Below are 21981 nucleotides of genomic sequence, written 5' to 3' on the forward strand. Positions count from 1 at the left end.
AAAGACTATATTTAAAATAATACTGTATTTTATGTTGAAATAACAACTTCTAGACTTACTAAAAAACAGTTTTAATTTAAATATTTCCTCCTATCTAAACAATATCTATTTAGGTAAAAGCAGATGGTAGAGGCCTGAGTGAATGCATAACTAAAGACTTTGGACTAACATTAACAGAAGTAGTAATGTTGGTGATAGTGATAGTAATGATGAGAATGATGATGATGGTTCTCTTATAATAACTGGTATTTATTTTTGCTTAACTATGTGTCAGGCACTGTGCTAAGTTCTTTGCACGTGTTACTCCATTTAACACTTTCAACACTGCTGAGGTAGGTTCTGTTGTCTTCTCCATTTTTATAGATAATGATACTGAGACACCCAGTGAAGATAGGTAATTGGCAACACAGGTCAGTGGAACAATCTCTGACCTTAGTGCCTGTACATATAATTAATTTAGGCTTTGTGAAATTACTGATTTTGCATGTCAAAAAGGGTCGACAATCACCAATTTTGTGTGGTTTAATCCAGCAAGCTAAGCTGTGTTTGCTTTGTTCTCTAAGAAGTGGGGAACTGTATTACATACATTCTTATGAATATCATTTAAAAATTTTAGTTAAACTCTACTATTTCAGAAAAATTGAAGGGAAAGATAGTCTGAATGATGGAACACTGTTGAGGATGTATAATTTCATTATTTTTCTATTTAATATTCTTTAGCTTGCATTTAAGAAAAACAAACATAGATAAGGTAAATTCTAACAATAAAATGTTATGTAGTGGCCGGGTGCAGTGGCTCACGCCTGTAATCCCAGCACTTTGGGAGGCCAAGGCGGGTGGATCACGAGGTCGAGAGATCGAAACCATCCTGGTCAACATGGTGAAACCCCGTCTCTACTAAAAATACAAAAAATTAGCTGGGCATGGTGGCACGTGCCTGTAATCCCAGCTACTCAGGAGGCTGAGGCAGGAGAATTGCTTGAACCCAGGAGGCGGAGGTTGTGGTGAGCCGAGATCACGCCGTTGCACTCCAGCCTGCATAACAAGAGCGAAACTCCGTCTCAAAAAAAAAAAAAAAAGTTACGTAGTGAAAGTAAATTCTGTTCCTTAGAGGTAACCACTATTAACCTTTATGTGCAGAACTTTTCAGAACTATTCTATATGTTTAAACACATTAGGACCCCGTCCCTGCCATATGTACACAAATGCCAAAAACCGTCTATACCTTTTCACCTTGCTGTGTTTGCTTAATACGGTCTTAGAAATATTTCATATAAAGCTACCTCCTTTTTGGTGAATGAAGTATTCTGTTATATGGGTGTGTATCATATTTCTTAAGACAGGCTCCTACTAACGAATGTTTAGATCATTTACAGGTTTTTGCTTATTGCAATTTGGCTGCAGTAACTACTCATATCTTTGTCCATGTGTCAGAGTATTTCTGTAGGTTGTTGGTCTAAAATAGGTGGATCAAAGGATGTAGATAGACCTTTTTGATTTTGAGAGATAATAAATTTCAGATACTTTTTGCCAGTTGTTACTTCTATTAAAAATACACGGGAGTCTCTTTTCTGCTCTATTTTTCCCAGCATAGTATGTTACCAAGTTTTATGATCTCTGCTAATCTGAAAGGTGACAAATGTTACTTTGCAATTATTTTAATCTGCATTTTAAAATTATGAGTAAGGTTGAGCATCTTTTCATATATTAAATTCATTTATATTTGCTTCTCTTTTGAAATGTTATTTATATCCTTAGCCTTTTTCCTCTGTTAGATTACTAGTTTTTTCCATATTGATTTATAAATGTTTGTATATAAGGGAAAAGAATCTTTTGATGTATGTTTTTAAAACTGTTTTTTCCCAATTGACCATTTATATTTTGTCATTACATTTATTATAGACTGAGTATCCTAAAATAGTAAAATTTATCAGTGTTTTACAGTGTGTATGGCTTTATGACCCAAAAAGACCCTTTTGGTTCAGAAGTTATAAAAATACATTCCTGTGTTTTCTTCCAGCGTTTTAATGGTTTCTCTCTTTTTTATATATGATAAAAATCATTTCTATATCTGAAACTTACTTAGTATTAAGAGTTAAATAGGGATACAACTTAATTTTATTTTCTCAGAAGAATACCTGGTTATTACATCACCAGTTATTTAAAAAATAAATAAATTTTTAATTTATTTTTATAGACAAATCAGCCTTTCTTTACTGATTTGAAATGTAACCTATATTATTATATTACGTTCTCACATGTCTTTGGGTCTATTTCTGGATTCTGTTCTCTTTCATTAATCCATTTGTCTAATCATGTACCATTGCCAAATTCTTAATTATCATAGCTATATAACGTTTAATATTTGGTAGGCCTTGTTGCCCCTACCTTTCCTCTTTTTCAGAATTTTCCTGGCTATTCTTGCATGTTTGTTTTTCATGTGAAATTTAGCATCACCTTGTCTGGTTCCCAAAATTATCCTGTTGACATTTTTTATTGGGATAGTATTAAATTTATAGATTAATTTTGGAAGAGTTGACATCTTTACAATATAAAGTCTTCCTGTCCAGGAAGAGGGTATGTTTTTAAAATTTTATTTGACTCCTTTTATGTCTTTCAGTGGCTTTTTTAGATTTTCTTCATGTAGGGCTTTCATTGTTAAATTTATTCCTGGGTACTTTATTTTTTTAGTTCTTTTTGTACATAATATCTTCTGTATTTTTTAGTGCATTATTTGTATGTGGGAAAGTTACTGATTTAGATGTATATACTATGTGGGAAAGTTACTGATTTAGATGTATATACCTTACAATATGCCAACTTGCTGAATTCATATTTCTGGTCATTTACCAGGTAATTCACCAGGTAATTCTTATACAGATATGTAATCATATCTGAAATTGATAAGAATTTTGTTCTTTCCTTTCTAGTTTTACATGTCTTCTTTCTTTCTCTTGTTTAATTGCATCTGCTAGTATTGCCAGGACAGCATTAAGTAATATTGCTGATAATGGGCATTCTGTGATGTTGGTTCTCAATTTGAGATTTATATTTATCATGTCAATGTGGTAGTTGGCCATATTATCAGAATTAGTTTCGTTCTAGATGATTATTTATGTTTTATTTCTTAATTTATGAATGATGAATTGGATTAATAGATTTGCCAGTATTGAACTATCCCTGCCTTCTGGTATGAATCTCACTTGCATCCTGATGTATTATGTTTTTCTTTCCCATTAATACTTGTAAATAAGATTAGTTGATGACATTATTTTTGTTAGATTTTTGAGATAATTGGCATCCTGGCTTTATTGCTTTTCATGTATTTAAAATTTTAAGCTAACAAATTTTATTAGTGAAATTTTTTAGGACAGTATTTTAAAAACTTTATCATTAGAAATGGCTTTTATAACAAGATCTTTGTATGGGTATGTGTATGTAAATTAACAGATTTCATGGCAGTACTTATTCTTACTCCATATCATATGAGTATAATACTTCGTTATGCTGGTCTAATATTTTCTATCCCATTTATTTACTTTTAAAAAATATTAACTGTGGCCCAATAAAAGGTCACAAACTGTGGTTTAAAAAACACTTACTTTGGTTCCTGTTAGTGTAAATCATTAGCTGTTGATGTATAGTTGCTTCATGAGATGATTATGAAAGTAATTTGTAAATTCTATGGTACTTTTCAAATGTGTATCATGGACTGAGCTTGAATATCACACTGCCTGGCATATAATAAGTACTGCATAAGTATTGGCTGATTTCTAACAGGTCTGAAAATTTGTCCTGTAGAATTTTTCTTCAATTGGCTTAGCAAGTTTCCTTTTTTAAAAAAATTAAGTTACATTTAATTAATTATTATTATTTTTTTTGAGATGGGTCTCCCTCTGTTGCCCAGGCTGTAGTGGAGTGGCACCATCTAGGCTCACTGCAACCTCCACCTCCCAGGTTCAAGCGATTCTGCTGCCACAGCCTCCCAAGTAGTTGGGACTACAGGTGCGTGCCACCACGCCCGTCTAATTTTTTGTATTTTTCATAGAGATGGGGTTTCACCATATTGATCAGGCTGGTCTTGAACTCCTGACCTTGTGATCCGTTCTCCTTGGCTGGGATTACAGGCTTGAGCCCCTGCGCTCAGCCTATTTTTTAAAATTTTTTGAGATGGAGTCTTACTCTGTTGCCCAGGCTGGAATGTGGTGGCATGATCTCAGCTCACTGCAGCCTCTGCCTCCCAGGTTCAAGCGATTCTCCTGCCTCAGCCTCCTGAGTAGCTGGGACTATGGGCACGTGCCACAATCCCTGGGTAATTTTTTGTATTTTTAGTAGAGATGGGGTTTCACCATGTTGACCTGGGTGATCTTGATCCCCTGACCTCAGGTGATCCACCCGTCTCAGCCTCCCAAAGTGCTAGGATTATAGGTGTGAGCCACCTCACCCGGCCTGCAAGTTTCCTTTTGATGTTGAAAATGTTTTTTTAAAAAAATTTTATCTAGACCATCCCAAATTATGAGTTACTGTTGTGTGAAACAGTGAGACTACTATTTTTATGCCAGAGGTATATAATTATGCTAATAAATACTACATCTTTGCATTCATTTTAGTTTTACTTACCGATTTTTCCTTCCAGGAATGTCTGAATCCGAACAGGCTCTCAAAGGTACTTCTCAGATTAAATTACTCTCATCTGAAGATATAGAAGGGATGCGACTTGTATGTAGGGTAAGAGTTATTTTTTTCCCCATAGGGTAAGAAATGTTTAAGCAGTACCTGACATGGAGTCAGGGATTTGCTGATTTATAAACATAGCAAATGTTATATTGTTAGACTGACTCTCCACATTCTTCATTAAACTATTGTTAGTATATAATTTTAGTCAACAATTGTTTTTTCTTCAAAGCTTATTTCAAAATTAATATGGTGGATAATCTATATTTAGATGATAGTTCTTTACTTTCTGTATTCTTTTTTAAAAGAACCAGGTTTTTAATGATATATAAAAACATTTTTGTCATTTTATTTTCACAAGTCATAACATAGGAGTAAGTTTAAGGCTCAGAGAGTTACACTAAAGGCCTTTTTGTGAAATACCTATGATCAGTGGTAATAGTGGTTGGTACTTCTCAGGTGAAAAAACATATTCTGAAGAAAAATATAGTATGTTCATACTATTCATTTAGATATGATTCTGAAGGTTTTATTCAGTGCTTTAAAAGTGATTTGATTGTAATTTTGTTTGATATTCTGGAGAACTTTCTATTCCTATGATTTACTTGCTGTGATTCTTTGAGGAATTAATTCATGTTTTTTTTTTTTTTTTTTTTTGAGACAGGATCTTGCTGTCACTTAGGCTAGAGTACAGTGGCACAAGTATAAATCATATAGATCATAGCTCACTGTAATCCCAAACTCCTGGGCTCAAGCTACCCCTCCACCTCAGCCTCCTGAGTAGCTGGGATCACAGGCGTGTGCCACTACACCTGATTACTTTCTTTCTTTCTTATTTTTTTTCTTGTAGAAAAAGGATCTACAAAATCTGTTCTCTTCAGGATCTGTTCTTTTCTTTTCCTCCACTTGTCCCCATTATAGAAATGAGAGAAGACTACCTCCATGAGTTGATGATTGTTTAGATTACGTAGGATGTGTATTTTCACATAGAAATCAGCCAAGTTTACTCCTGCTTGCTCATTAGCCCAATTTTTTATAAAATTTACATGTCTGTTTTTATACATTTACATATTATATATTTATATATTTTCTTTAAAATTGTAATATTCAAGGGGAGATTCATTTTTACCATTCTTCCACAGTCGAACAGTAGAAAGGGCGTAGCTTTCTATTTCTATGTCTTTTTTAATGTATTAAGTATTCATTTTTTACAGCTTGCTAGAGAAGTTTTGGATATTGCTGCTGGCATGATTAAACCAGGTGTAACTACTGAAGAAATAGATCACGCTGTACACTTAGTAAGAACTTCACTTTTTTACTTTGAGAAATTTTGTTATGTTACTAGTTGCTTTGAACTTAAACTTAAGTAGACTTTAGTTCTGAGTGTCTAAAGTAACTTGGGTAAGCTCATTTGAAAGCAAATTTTTGCTTTCTTTCAAATATGGAAAACATTCATAATCAGTTTTCCTGTCTTTAAGAATCTATGATATTAAGGTTGGAGGTAAGGTTGAAAAATCTTGTTTCTGAAACAAGATGTTTATAATAAGCATTTCAGTTGAGCTTTTTATAAAATGATTTTTATCTGCTTTAAATAAATCCTGCTATTACAGACATCAAATATTCTGAAATAAAAACAGAATAACACTTCTTGTGCTAGATTAGTTAAATGTTTCCTTTTAAATCTATAGTATCAAGGCAATGAACAGTCCAGATAAATATCTGTAGTAAGTATAGGGATTTTTTTTTTTTTAAATAAAGATTGTCCATCAAAGAGAGACCATAAGACTTTAGTTGATGAGTGCACACATTATATGAATAAATCAAAAAAGATGAGTGATAAGTAATTAATATAACATGGAAAACAGATCAAATGTGTTCTTATAAACGAATGCAAATTATAAAGACCTAGTAAATTCGTAAGTATTTTAAAGATGCTTATATCCATTGATTTGTGGAATGAAGAAACTGGTTCTCTCTTCTGCTTGGTGATGGTATTGTAAATTGGAACAACCCTTTTGAAAGTATTTGACAATGTGTATTGAGCTATGAAAATATTTATAAATTTTTTATTCAGAATCTTATTAATCCTGACTTTTGGTTATTGTTTCATATGTTAGCATAAGATGTATGCAGTAATAGCATTTTGAGTATGTTCTGTAGGCCAGGTGTGCAGGTGCTTCTTTTGCATTAACTCATTTAATCTCACCAACAACCTCTTGAGGATAGGTAATATTGTAATCTCCATTTTATAGGTAAGGAAACTGAGGAGTAGAGAGGTTAATTAATTAAATTGTCCATGGTTACACAACTCGTAAGTGATGGAATTGGCACTTTCAATCGAGAAAGTCTAATTCTGTATACTCTAAACTATATAATGCTATGAGAAGTAGAGAAGTATATTCCTAAATGGGGGGAAAAGCCACAAAGGTAGTTATTGGTTATAAGATTTTTTTTTTCCTAGTTGAGGAAACTTCATATTAATTTAGATTTCCAGTAAGAGTGAAATTGCTAGTAAAATCTTGGTATATTCTACATATTCTACAAATAGTATATTGTGCAACCATTAAAAATATTAGCCTGAAGGCTCTGGAGCGGGATGGACAGAGAAATTATGTATTCTGTGATTACCACTGTATAAAGCATCCAGTAAAGTAAGACTTGTTATGAAAAAGCAGACCATGTTTTTCTCTAAAGGTTCTTTTGTTATTCCACTGAATGTGGTTATTAAAATGTCGGGAAGTACTTGACCATTTATTTTTTCTTTTCTTTCTTTTTTTTTTGAGACGGAGTTCTGTCACCTAGTCTCGAGTGCAGTGGTGCTATCTTGGCTCACCCCAACTTCCGCCACCCAGATTCAAGTGGTTCTCTTGTCTCAGCCACCTGAGTATCTGGGATTACAGGCGCACACCACCATACTTGGCTAATTTTTGTATTTTTAGTAGAGACGGGGGTTTCACCATGTTGGTCAGGCTAGTCTTGGACTCCTGACCTTGTGATCTGCCTGCCTCTGCCTCCCCAAGTTCTGGGATTACAGGTGTGAGCCAATGCGCCTGACCACCATTTCTTAATTATACTATTAGTCATTTTTGGGGCATAAGGATATAGGTTTGTTTCAAGATAAGAATTATAATTACATCAAAAATGCTTGTTAATATTGACTTTAAATATTATGTTTTTACTTTAACTTTTTTTTTTTTTTTTTTTTTGAGACACAGTCTCACTGTGTCACCAGGCACTAGGCTGGAGTGTGGTAGCACAATCTCGGCTCACTGCAACCTACGCCTCCTGGGTTCAAGCAGTTCTCTTGCCTCAGCCTCCCAAGTAGCTGGGACTACAGGTGCACGCCGCCACACCCAGCTAATTTTTTGTATTTTTAGTAGAGACAGGGTTTCACCATGTTGGCCAGGATGGTCTCGATCTCTTGACCTTGTGATCCACCCACTTCGGCCTCCCAAAGTGCTGGGATTACAGGCTTGAGCCACCACGCCCAGCCCTAATTCATAAGGACTAGTTAATTCTAGAGTAATTCTAAAGTAAAATCTTTGTATGTGGTAATATTTATATATATTTGTAATACAGGTTGAGTATCTCTTATCTGAAATGCTTTGGACAAGAAGTGTTTTGGATTTTGGATTTTTTTTTGGGAGGGGGGGATATTTGTATTATACATAACTGATTAAGTATCCCTAATTCCAAAATTTGAAATTCTGAATACTCCAATGGGCTTTCCTTGGAGTGTCCTGTTGGTGTTCAAAAAGTTTCAGATTTTGGAGGATTTCAGATATTTGGATCAGGAATACTTATATGTAATTTTACTTTTCCTTTGTGTAGTTACCAGTAAACTGGTTTGTATATGTGTATCTGACTAAAATAAAATATTAAGGTCTTTATAGTGGCATGTGTACAACTTTTTTCACATTTTTCAAATTTTAAAATCTGATTCATTTCATACAGTTTTTTCTTTTGTGTATCCGAGATTATTTTTTATGTGTTTATTATAGGCATGTATTGCAAGAAATTGCTACCCTTCTCCCTTGAATTATTATAATTTCCCAAAGTCTTGTTGTACCTCAGTGAATGAAGTCATTTGCCATGGAATACCAGACAGACGGCCCTTACAAGAAGGTGACATTGTTAATGGTAAGAAAAATATGTTACTTTCATTACTGTGGGCAAAGAAACAACAAAGCTTGGGGAATCTGATGGTGACTTACGTTTTCTTGACTTACTTCCTGAACTTAGACATTTTCCTGTTTAAAATTCAGTATCACCGTGACTCTTAAATCTACGGAAAGCTTTCTTAAGGTTTTGTGCATGTTCCCTTTAAGATACTTCTGGTGTGATGTGTTTGGTGCAGTGTGTATTTCTTTAATCCTAATCTCATATGTGATTGGTAGGTAGGTCAAAGATGTCAGTGAAATGTGTAAGTGATGGGGAGTCTAGTTGTTATCCACTAGAAGTTCACTTCTCTTCTTTGAAGAGACCAGGGCAGGCTTTGTTATAGATAAAAGAAAACCGTTAGTAATATATGAAGACCTAAAGAGAAAGCTGAAAATCTTGCAGAAGTGCCTTACTTGAGTGAAAGTAGCTTTAAAGACTCCCTATATTCCCCTATATTAAGTTACCTTGGGAAGCTATAAGTATAGAGAGTAGAGGAAGTAGCTTAAAAGACATTAACGAAGACTTTTCTAGATGATACTTGTTTTTGTTTTGTGTTTTATTTTTTTGGAGACAGGGTCTCACTGTCACCCAGGCTGTAGTACAGTGGCGCCATCATGGCTCACTGCAGCCTTGACTTCCCTTGCTCAGGTGATCCTCCCACCTCAGAAGTAGCTGAGACTACAGGCTTTTGCTACCATTCCCAGCTCATTTTTTGTATTTTTGTAGAGATGGGGTTTTGCCATGTTGCCCAGGCTGGTCTCAAAACTCCTGAACTCAAGCAATCTGCCCACTTTGGTCTCCCAAATTCTTGGGATTCTAGGCATGAGCCACCACGTCAGGCCTAGATGGTATTTTAATATTGATGAAATTAGACTCTTTGTTAATAAGATAACTTAAAGGACCTACGTATCAAATGAGGAAGTATGAGCCTAAGTGTTAGAGGCTGCAGATAACTGATTGTGATGCTAGCTGTGAATGATAGCTGAAATTTAACTGTGACACTATTTTTATTAGAATTGCTACTGCTTCAGTTAGGCTATCTGTTCATGAAGTTCCATAGGTTTTGAGGCCAACCCTATTTTTTATATAAACCCTGTTATTTTTATTATATGCAGAATGTATAAGGTTTTTCGGGAAAGTATGTGTTGTGCTAGAACCAAAATATCTGTATTGTGATGTTACAGGTTGATTGAAATATATGGTTTAAAAATACTCAGTGTGCTCCCTAAGTAGATTATAATGGTATAATAGTAATCTGTATTCTTAAACATGGGGACAAAGAGAAGGATGAATACTCACAAGTAAGTGAAAAGCAAATGAGTTTTTAAAAAACAGGTGTACATATATTCTCACTCATAGGTGGGTGTTGAACAATGAGAACACATGGACACAGGGAGGGGAGCACTACACACTGGGGTCCGTTGGGGGGAAATGGGGGAGGGGCGGGGGGGTAGGGAGGTGGGAAGAGATAGCATGGGGAGAAATGACAGATACAGGTGAGGGGATGGAAGGCAGCAAACCACACTGCCAAGTGTGTACCTATGCAACAATCTTGCATGTTCATCACATGTACCCCAAAACCTAAAATGCAATTAAAAAAAAAAAAACAAAAACAGGTGTAGAACAGTGTAAATTTCTGTTTTTCTTTAGCAAGAGTAAGGAACTTGTAGACGATAAATGAATATGGTATTTTGTATTTAATGCTATAATGTAGCAAAGTCTTCAATTTAATGTTACTCTGGTAATTTATCTTGCATGATTTTATCCCACATACATTTTTCTATAAGAGTATAAAAACCCCCATCTGTTTCATGTTCCATGGGCCACATTCCCGCTCTGCATGGTGAGTTCAGTTACATCACACTCAGGGAGCTTCTGTTGGGCGACAACTATCCATTGGTGTCTAACTTGAGAATACGGAAGTTATCTTTTTCATTAAACTGCTAGATGCTGTCATGTTGGACAAACACTTGAATTTTGAAATGAAAATAAGTATGGTCTTTATATTTGCACATTCTCTTGCAGTGGATATCACTCTTTATCGCAATGGTTATCATGGGGACCTGAATGAGACATTTTTCGTTGGAGATGTGGATGATGGAGCACGGAAACTTGTTCAGACCACGTATGAGTGCCTGATGCAAGCCATCGACGCAGGTCAGCCTCAGTGTTGGGCACCTGTTGGCAGTCCTGTGTGTTGATGGGCCAGGAATGACTAGGTGCTGCAGCTCTGTGCATTCCTTGTACCTTCCAGGTTTGCCCCCGTTCAACTTGAGTTAGTTTTGGGCGTTAGCAAGTAATGGATGAAAGGGTGATTTGGGAATCCTTTGGTGGTGATGGACCAGATGAATAGTTAGCGTTTTTTGTTTCTTCTGTGATTTATCTTCCCTTTCTTTGCCTGATAAATGAGGAGGACGGCGAAGATGGTTTTTTAGTGCAACTTTTACTCTGTTTTAAAAATTCAACTACATAAATATTATGTTTTCCTTATAAAAACTGGAGATCGTGAGTGAAAAATGTGATTCTACTTTACACTTGCCTCCCCCCTTTTAATATTTCTGTTTTCTCTAGAGATATCCACTGTTACCATTTAGGTTTTTTCTCTCTCCTATGAATTAATGCACACATGTATGTATGTGTTTAATTAGGTTAAATGGAATCATAATATTTGTAATGTGTAACTGGGCTGTTTTTTCAACTGTCATAGAGATCTTTTCAAGTTACCATATTACCTACAGACATAGATTTACCTCCTTCTTTTTTTTTTTGAAACGGAGTTTCGCTCTTGTTACCCAGGCTGGAGTGCAATGGCGCGATTCTGGCTCACCGCAACCTCCGCCTCCTGGGTTCAGGCAATTCTCCTGCCTCAGCCTCCCAAGTAGCTGGGGCTACAGGCGTGCGCCACCACGCCCAGCTAATTTTTGTATTTTTAGTAGAGACGGGGTTTCACCATGTCGGTCAGGATGGTCTCGATCTCTTGACCATGTGATCCACCTGCCCCGGCCTCCCAAAGTGCTGGGATTACAGGCGTGAGCCACCGTGCCCAGCCAGGAAAGCTTTTAACAGCATCTTGTTGGAGTTGTTAACAAACTGTTAATAAATGGGCAACAGCTTTCTAGTTAATCCTTATCATTTGAACTTTATTATCCAGTGTACTATCTACAACCCTCCCCAATCCCCCCAAATCTTGATGTCATCAACAGAGTAGTGAATAGGACAGAGTTCTTAGACAAATACACAATTATCTCTAATAACATTGATCCAGTTTTAAAAAATTGTTTTTAGTGCATTCTTCAATGTGTATGGGAGATGAAATTTTTACTCAAGTTGGAGGAATGGAAATGAAGGAATATGACATTTTTGTGTATCAATAGGTGAAAAATTTAAAACTTATTCATTGTTGGCTATTTTAATTAATGAATTAATTTACTTTTTTAAGTCGGAGTCTCACTCTTTCAGGCTCTCATCAGGCTGGAGTGCAGTGGTGCAATTTCAGCTCACTGCAACCTCCACCTCCCGGGTTCAAGTGATTCTCCTGCCTCAGCCTCCCAAGTAGCTAGGACTCCAGGCACGTGCCACCACGCCCAACTAATTTGTGTATTTTTAGTAAAGACAGGGTTTCACCATGTTCATCAGGATGGTCTTGATCTGTTGACCTTGTGATCTGCCCGCCTTGGCCTCCCAAAGTGCTGGGATTACAGGCGTGAGCCACCATGCCTGGCCAGATTGTTGATTATTGTTAATACAGGAGGTAGAATTGTGAGACTAAGATTTTTTTTTTTTTTTTTTTGAGACAGAGTTTTGCTCTGTTGCCCAGGCTGGAATGCAGTGGCATGATCTCAGCTCACTGCAACCTCCACCACCCGGGTTCAAGTGATTCCCCTGCCTCAGCCTCCTGAGTAGCTGGGACTACAAGTGCCCATTACCACGCCCGGCTGATTTTTTGTATTTTAATAGAGATGGGGTTTTACCATGTTGGCCAGAATTGTCTCAATCTCCTGACCTCGTGATCCGCCCACCTTGACCTCCCAAAGTGCTGGGATTACAGGTGTGAGCCACCGCGCCCGGCTGTGAGATAATATTTTAATGTTTAGTTTGTATGTGTAAAAGCTTATGTTTGAAATAATTTTTAGCGTTTCTGCCAGATAACATAGTCAGTGTTTCTATTATTTTTGTTTCTCTGTGAATCAACTGAAGAAACAAAAAGAAAAAAAAGGAAGGAAAAAACAGATAGTTAGAATGCTCCTTTATATGATGTATGACTGGAACTTGCCAACAGTCTTCATAACAGTAGCCAGGAAGGAACCTGAATGTTGCTTGCTCTTTGCAAAGTGCTGTGAATACCTTTGTATATGTCATTTTTGCCTCTTTCTTTGCCTCTTTTTTTGCACCCCCCAATTCCCCAGGCAGAGGGTTTGAAAAGCTGTTGAAATTAGGATTCTTTTTTTTTCTTTTCTTTTCTTTTTCTTTTTTCTTTTTATTTTATTTATTTACTTATTTAATTTATTTATTTTGAGATGGAGTTTTGCTCTTGTTACCCAGGCTGGAGTGTAATGGTGCAATCTCGGCTCACTGCAACCTCTGCCTCCTGGGTTCAATCAGTTCTCCTGCCGCAGCCTCCCAAGTAGCTGGGACCACAGGCACGTGCCACCATGCCCAGCTAATTTTTTTGTTTTTTTATTAGAGACGGGGTTTCACCATGTTGACCAGGATGGTCTCGATCTCTTGACCTCGTGATCAACCCGCCTTGGCCTCCCAAAGTGCTGGGATTATAGGCGTGAGCCACCATGCCCGGCCAATTTTATTTATTTTGATTTTTTTGATTTTTTATTTTTTTGAGACAGAGTTTCACTCTTGTTACCCAGGCTGGAGTGCAATGGCACGATCTCGGCTCACCGCAACCTCCGCCTCCTGGGTTCAGGCAGTTCTCCTGCCTCAGCCTCCTGAGTAGCTGGGATTACAGGCACGCGCCACCATGCCCAGCTAATTTTTTTGTATTTTTAGTAGAGATGGGGTTTCACCATGTTGACTAGGATGGTCTCGATCTCTTGACCTTGTGATCCACCCGCCTCGGCCTCCCAAAGTGCTGGGATTACAGGCTTGAGCCACTGCGCCCGGCCAATTTTATTTTTTTTTAAGAGATGGGGTTTTTGCCATGTTGGACAGGCTGGTTTCGAACTTCTGACCTCAGGTGATCCGCCTGCTGGGTTACAGGTGTGAGTCACCGCACCTGGCCAGAAATTAGGATTATTAAGTAGGGATTTTCAGTCTATGCATTTAGTGGCTTTTGGGCCTGATAATTTTTTGTTGGAGAGACCTGTTCTGTGCATGTAAGATGCTTCACAAGCATTTCTGGTGTCTACCCACTAAATGCCAGTTATACCACCACCCTGTGTTTAAAAACCACAAATACTAATGTATCTAGATACTACCCTTGGGGCCACAGTTGGCCCAGTTTGAAAAGTAAGGAAGACTTCCCCTGTCACTCCTTCTATGCAACATGGATTACAATTTTGTTCCCCCTCCTACCTCAGGCTGATAGGAAGGCCTGGATAGGAACGAAAGAAAATCATTATGAAAATCAGCATGATTTTGCTTGTTTGTTTGTTTTGAGATGGAGTCTTGCCCTGTCACTCAGGCTGGAGTGCAGTGACGCAGTCTCGGCTCACTGAAACCTTCGCCTCCCGGGTTCAAGCCATTCTCCTGCCTCAGACTCCCAAGTATCTGGGAGTACAGGCCCCCCACCACCAAACCCGTCAAACTTTTGTATTTTTTTTGTAGAGATGGGGTTTTACCATGTTAGCCAGGCTGGTCTCAAACGCCTGACCTCAGGTGATTCGCCCGCCTTGGCCTCCCAAAGTACTGGGATTACAGGCGTGAGCCACCATGCCCGGCCACAGCATGATTTTTCAAAACTAGAAACCTCCTTCCTTCTCCCCACAAAATCAAGCTGGAAGATGCAGTTAAGGGCAAGTAGAAATGTTAATTAAAATGATTCCTTGAGCTGTTTATCCTGAAATGGATGAGAAAGATACATTGTATCTGAACCTCAGGCTGGGAATCAGGCTGAGTAGGAGGCTCTAGGGAGAGAGTTAAGGATCCCCAGTCATCTTCAGGTTCCCTAGGAGACTTACAGTGCCCAGCTCCTGGGTTTTAGTGCGAGGGAGAACCTTAATAATGATGAGAACCACTTCTTTTGTTTTGTGTTTTATTGAAACACCAGTCAAACTCATAGAAATTAAACAGGTCAGGAAGTGTATATAGTGAGAAGTACCTTTCCTGTACTGTATCTCTAGGCTTGTCTGTAGAGGGAGCTGTGTGTGGAAAGTTTTTATGGGGAATAAAGAAGCCCAGGGGAAGTAAGTCTTTCAGAAGGTGTCCAAGCTGAAACTCAGGATAACTTGTTACTTTTTGGACATTCCTTTCACTCCTGGTGCACTTTCTTACCTCTTCTGCTCACATTAATAGAACACTTGGCCTTAGGGAAGGATGGGAAGAGAAGCCTATTTTCTTCTCTATTGTTTGTTCTCTATTGTTAGAGGAAACAAAAGGTGCCTGCTCCCAACCTTTAATACTGTTGTGAGTCTAACATTTTTGGCATGACAGAAAGAACTACAGATGCTCTTGGTTCCAATTTAGAACTTTATCAATTACTGGCTGTTTGGCCTCTCTGTGCCTCATCTTTAAGTTGAGGCCTGGACACATAAAAGTGCTCTGAAAGCTTCCTAGCACAAAGATAGTACTTGTTTTAGTTTTTTGTTTTTGTTTTTGTTTTTGTTTTTGAGACGCAGTCTTGCTCTCTTGCCAGGCTAGAGTGCAGTGGCGCAATCTCGGCTCACTGCAACCTCGGCCTCCTGGGTTCAAGGGATTCTTCTGCCTCAGCCTCGCAAGTAGCTGGGACCATAGGCGAATGCCACCATGCCCAGCTAATTTTTGTATTTTTTTTTAGTAGAGACGGGATTTCACCGTGTTGGCCAGGATGCAGGATGGTCTCGATCTCTTGACCTCGTGATCCGTCCACCTCAGCCTCCCAAAGTGCTGGGATTACAGGCGTGAGCCACTGCGCCCGGTCTAGTCGTTTTTTTTTATATTGAGACAAGGTCTCTCTCTGTTGCCCAGGCCAGAGTACAGTGGCAGGAACACTACAGTCTCGGCCCCTTGGGCTCTAGTGATCCTCCTGTCTCAGCCTCTCAAGTATAGCTGGGACTATAGACAAGCACCACTATGCAGGGCTAATTTTTATATTTTTTTGTAGAGACAGGGCTTTGCCATGTTGCCCAGGCTGGTCTTGAACTCCTGAGCTCAAGTGATCTTCCTGCCTTGGCCTCTCAAGGTGGCATGAGCCACTGCACCTGGTTGATAGTAATTGCTTAGTACATGTTAGTTATTATTTGTTTGTCATGAATTTTTTCTTTTCCTTTCAGTGAAGCCTGGTGTTCGATACAGAGAATTGGGAAACATCATCCAGAAGCATGCCCAGGCAAATGGGTTTTCAGTTGTTCGAAGCTATTGTGGGCATGGAATCCACAAGCTTTTTCATACTGCCCCCAATGTACCCCACTATGCCAGTAAGTACTATCCAGAGATTTGGTACATGCTTACCATTTATTCAACAAATTCAAATACATTTAACAGTATCTACTATTCTGTATTCACTAGAGTTATCTCTTGGATGTAATAGATTCCCAAAATGTGTATTTGCTGAAATACAGTGCAAGTTCATATCTTACATAATAGTCCAAGGCAGGTGTGTTTGGTCTCTGTGGGAGCAGGGCAGTTACTGTGTGACACAGGGTTTGTCATCTTCGACCTGTGGCTTTCAATGTCATTTCGGGAGTTGTCCTCCTGGTCAGTAGATAGTTGGCAGTATGGAGGTTGAAGCTTGGAGGGAGGGGTATGCTTGGGAAGTTTTAATAGCCTGGAATTAGCATAAATCGCATTTATTTTCCACTGGCAGGAATTCAGTCACGTGGTTACATCTGAATACAAGGGAGGTGGGAAAATGTAATCTAGTTGAGTGTTATAGAAGAAAAGTAAACTTATTTAGGCAAACAGTCAGCAGTCTGCCACAGGCCTAGCCATTACTATTCTGATTCCTTAGGTGAAGTCAGTTCATCTTGCTTGGTTTGAATGCTTAATGTGTGTCAGATACTGTAGTATTTGTTCTTATAAATAGAGGGGAATAAACAAAATACCTTTCCTCAGATTGAGTGCCATATGATATAATTACAAAGAAAGTGTAAGACAGCTAATGTCTTACAGAAACCTTTGCTGTAGAGAGAGAAGACATGTGCAGGAATTAATCTGTTATTTAGTGCTGGAAATGAAAGCTGTCCACAGTAAGTGACCTAGGAAGGAACTTAGCACATATTTAGTGAGCCACTGCTAGATAAACACTTTCATTTCCTTGTGCTTAAATTTTTTCATCTGTACAATAATAGGGAATGGTACCTACTGGAGAATTGTTATGAGGATTAAGTGAGATGATACATGGAAAGCACTTAGAAATCTGCATGAAAACAGTACGTGAAAAGCATTTTATGTTAATGTTTACAATGACAGTAATATGCATCATCTCATCTGATCATTGCAAGTCTATGGATAATTTCTTAGCCCTGTTTTTTTTAAACAACTCTGTGCTTACAGAGGAGGTAATTTACTTGCTCAAGGTCACACGAACTAGTAATTAAATGCCAGACTAGCATTGATACCTGGGTTCTGTCTTGCTTTCTGGAGTCAATTTTTTCTCCCATACTTCATGCTGACGAGTAAGGACTGAAGAAATTTGGTGCTGGATGCTGGGGGAGAGCTAAAGAGTGGTTGAAGTTTTGGTTGGGTGGAAATGAGAAAAAGCTTTCCAGTTGGAGAGGGAACATGAATAGGTGCTTCAAATAGAGATGAACAGAGACAAGATAAGGTTGGCCGAGTTATATGTTAAGTACTAGCAGCAGGCAGTCCAGGTGTGCTGAATGCCAGACTGAAGAAATTTGACTTCTATGTCAGAATCTTCAGAAATACTTTTGTGCAGAAGAATGGCATAACGAAGCTGATGTTTTGAGAAGGCTAATTTGGCAGTGGTGACTAAGATGGATTGCAGGTGGGAGTTATGAAGATAGTTGGCCTGATGGGCAGTTGTTGCTATAGTTCAGGTGTGAGGTGATAAAATCCTAAACATGGATAGTTGTGAAAAGAAAGTGAAATGACTGAGCAACCTTTCTAAAGGAGAAGCTGGAGCAGTCATTCAGAGCAGGGTTCCCCAACCCCCGGGCCACAGACAGGAACCGATCCATGGCCTATTAGGAACTGAGCTGCACAGCAAGAGGGGAGTGGCAAGAAAGCGAGGGTTACCACCGGAGCTCTGCCTCCTGTCAGATTGGCGGTGGCATTAGATTCTCAGAGGAGTTTGAACCCTATTGTTAACAGTGTGTGTGAGAGATGTAGGTTGTTCACTCCTTATGAGAATCTAATGCCTGATGATCTGAGGTGGAACAGTTTCATCCCAAAAACCATTCCCCAAGGCTTGTATCCCCGCAATCACCCTGGTCCATGAAAAAATTCTATTCTATAAAACTGTTCCCTAGTGCAAAATAGCTTGGGGACTGCTGGTTTAGAGCACAGGAACTAATGTGTGTGAATAAATAGTTAGTAGCAGACCACCTAATTCCTTCTATTTAAGCTGTGAATCATACTTGAAATAAAAGCTAGCAACAGAAAATAGGTAAGTGACTTCATTCCTTCCTGTTAAACCCTGTAATCATCTGAATAATGCATTCCCTTTCACAGAATGGAAGGAGCTATTCTGGTTACAGTGAGGGGTGTGTATGTAAGAGTATGTGAAGGGGAGAGAATAAAAACAGTCCCCGTACTTGCAGAGGCAATAAAATTGGAGTGAGAGACTGAAGACAGTAATATTTATGGGAGAAGGGGATTTTGGTCAGTGGTTATAGTGTCAGCAAAATATGTTGCCACTGTTATACAAAATATGTCATGTGAGTTTCCTATTAAAGCATTTAATAGACATTAGAAACAATTATGAAAAAAGGAACAAGGACCAGGTATACTTCATACAGTTTTTTTGAGATGGGATCTTGCTCTGTCACCTAGGTTAAAGTGTAGTGGTTTAATCATGGCTCACTGGAGCCTTGACCTCCCAGGGCTCAAGGAGTCCTCCTACCTCAGCCTCCTGAGTAGGCCACCATCTCTGGCAATTTTTATATTTTTGTAGAGGCAGGGTTTCTCCATGTTGCCCAGGCTGGTAAACTCCTGGGCTTAAAGCAGTCTGCTCACCTCAGCTTCCCAAGGGGCTGGGGTTACAGGCATGAGCCGCCACACCCAACCTTATATATTATGTTTATGAAGAGTCAGATTTATATAAAACAAAATATGCTATGATCACTGTTGAGAAGTGTTAAACTATTGAGGGATATTTTAAATATAGCAGAGCTATCTTTTGAAATGTAAATATTCTCTGCTTTAGTTTGTAACTCTATATTCCTAACCCAAAAGAGAGAAGAACCAGGAAATTATTGTGTAACATTTCTCCACTCCTTCTATGTAGGAGAAATCCTTGTTAGGTGAGAGTTTATTTGCTTCTATATTTGAGTCATTGGGTGGGAAGTAATGATGATAATACCTTACTCCAGGCCCTTGCAATACAGTGAATGTTGCAATAAAGCAAGTCATACAAAGTTTTTGGTTTCCCAGTGCATAAAAAAGTTAGGTTTACACTATATTGTGGTCTGTTGTATGTGTAGTAACAATGCACAAACCTTGATTTAAAAATACTTTATTGCTAAAAAATGCCAACAGTCATTTGAGCTTTTAGTGAATTGTAATCCTCTTGCTGGTGAAAGGTCTTCCCTTGATGTCCACTGACTGATCAGGGTGGTGGTGGCTGAAAGCTGGGATGTGTATTACATTCTCACATTGTTAGAAAGAAATTCCTGAATCTGGGTAATTTATGAAGAAAAGAGGGTTGGCCAGGCATGGTGGCTCACACCTGGTATCTCAGCACTTTGGGAGGCTGAGGTGGGCAGATCACAAAGTTAAAGGATTGAGACCATCCTGGTCAACATGGTGAAACCCCCTCTCTACTAAAAATACAAAAATTATCTAGGCATGTTGGGGCACACCTGTATTTCCAGCTACTTAGGAGGCTGAGTTAGGAGAATCGCTTGAACCCGGGAGGCGGTGTTTGCAGTGAGCCGAGATTGCAGCACTGCACTCCAGCCTGACGACAAAGCAAGAATCCATCTCAAAACAAAAGAAAAAGAAAAGAGGCTTAATTGGCTCATGGTCCTGCAGGCTATTATACAGGAAGCTTGGCAGCATCAGCTTCTGGAGAGGCTTCAGGGAACTTAATCATGGTGGAAGGCAAAGAGGGAGTGTGGTGTCTCACATGGTGGGAGCAGGAGCAAGAGACAGAGCGCATGGGAAGAGGTGCCACATACTTTTAAACGACCAGATCTCATGACAACTGATTCACTATACAGTACCAAGGGAGATGGTGCTAAACCAGTTCATGAGAACTTTGTCCCCATGATGTAGTCACTTTCCACCAGGCCTTACCTCCAACACTGGGAATTACATTTTAACATGAGATTTGGGTGGGAACACAGATCCAAACCATATCAGGGTGGTTGTGGCAATTTCTTGAAATAAGACAACAAAGTTTGTTACATTGATAGACTCCTCCTTTCATGAAGGATTTCTCTGTAGCTGTGATACTGTTTGATAGCATTTTATCCACAGAACTTCTGTCAAAATCTGAGTCAGTTCTCTGAAACCCTGCTCCTGTTTTATCAACTAAGTTTATGTAATATTCTAAGTCTTTTGTTGTCATCTCAACAATATTCACAGCATCTTCACTAGAGAGATTCTATCTCAAGAAACTATTTTTTTGTTTATCCATAAGATGCAGCTACTCATCTGTTCAAGTTTCATCATGAGATTGCAGCAATCCATTTACATCCTCAGCCTACATTTCTAACTCTGTTTCTCTTGCTGTTTCCACCGCATCCACAGTTACATCCTCCACTATGTTTCGAACCCCTCTTGGTCATCCAAAAGGGTTGAAATCTCCTTCTACCCAGCTCATGTTAATACTGATATTTGACTTCCTCTCATGCATCATGAATTTTCCTCCCATGAATCACAATTTTTTTGGTTTCTGTTTGTTTGTTTGTTTTGAGGTAGGGTCTCACTCTGATTGCCAAGACTGGAGTGCTGTGGCATGATCTCGGTTCTCTGCAGCCTCCAACTCCTGGACTCAGGTGATTCGCCCATCTCAGCCTCCTGAGTAGCTGGCATTACAAGTGCACACCACCATGTCCAGCTATTTTTTTTTTTTTTTTTTTTTTTTGTATTTTTAGTAGAAACAGGGTTTCAATAGTTGCCCAGGCTGATCTTGAATTCCTGGACTCACACAGTCTACCCACCTTGGCCTCAGAGAGTGCTGGGATTATAGGTGTGTAGCACTATGCCTGGCCTACAAATGTTTTTGCTGGCATCCAGAATGGTGAATCCTTTCAAGAAGGTTTTTCAGTTTACTTTTGTGCAGATTCATCAGAGGAATCACTGTCTACAGCAGCCTTAGAAAATGTATTTCTTAAATAATAAGACTTGAAAGTCAAAATTCCTTCTTGATCCATGAGCAACAGAATAGATTCCATGTTAGGAGACATGAAAACAACATTCATCTCCTTGTACATCCCCTTTAGAACTCTCGGGCAATCAGGTGCATTGTCAGTGAATAGTAGTATTTTAAGAGGAATCCTTTTCTCTGAGCAGTAGGTTTCAACAGCAGGCTTAAAATATTCAGTAAACCATGCTATAAATTGAGGTGCTGTCATCCAAGCTTTGTTCTTCCATTTCTAGAGCACAGGCAGAGTAGATTTTGCTTCCTTCTTCAGAAATCTTAAGATTTGGGGAATGGTGGATGAGCATTGGCTTTAACTTGAAGTCACAAGCTGTGTGATCCCCTAACAAGAAAGTCAGCCTTTCCTTTGAAGCCACATATTGACTTCTCTCTAGTTAGAAAGTCCTAGGTTGCATTTTCTTCCATTAGAAGGCCGTTTTGATCTGCATTGAAAATCTGTTAGTATGGCCACCTTCATCAATTATTTTAGCTCTGTCTTCTAGCTAATT

General features: G+C 38.6%; 1 protein-coding gene across 1 annotated transcript in view; it reads left to right on the top strand.

Moving 5' to 3' along the window:
- Positions 1–21981, top strand: part of METAP1 (methionyl aminopeptidase 1) — a 56527-nt gene that overhangs the window by 24023 nt on the left and 10523 nt on the right. Inside the window, exons 5-9 of the mRNA XM_003929527.4 lie at positions 4637–4728; positions 5889–5972; positions 8676–8814; positions 10861–10992; positions 16260–16403. Coding sequence (XP_003929576.1) covers positions 4637–4728; positions 5889–5972; positions 8676–8814; positions 10861–10992; positions 16260–16403 — 591 coding nt within the window. The remainder of the gene's footprint in view (positions 1–4636; positions 4729–5888; positions 5973–8675; positions 8815–10860; positions 10993–16259; positions 16404–21981) is intronic.

This window comes from Saimiri boliviensis, chromosome 3 (assembly GCF_048565385.1).
Source record: "Saimiri boliviensis isolate mSaiBol1 chromosome 3, mSaiBol1.pri, whole genome shotgun sequence".
In the NCBI taxonomy this organism is placed as follows: Eukaryota; Metazoa; Chordata; class Mammalia; order Primates; family Cebidae; genus Saimiri; species Saimiri boliviensis.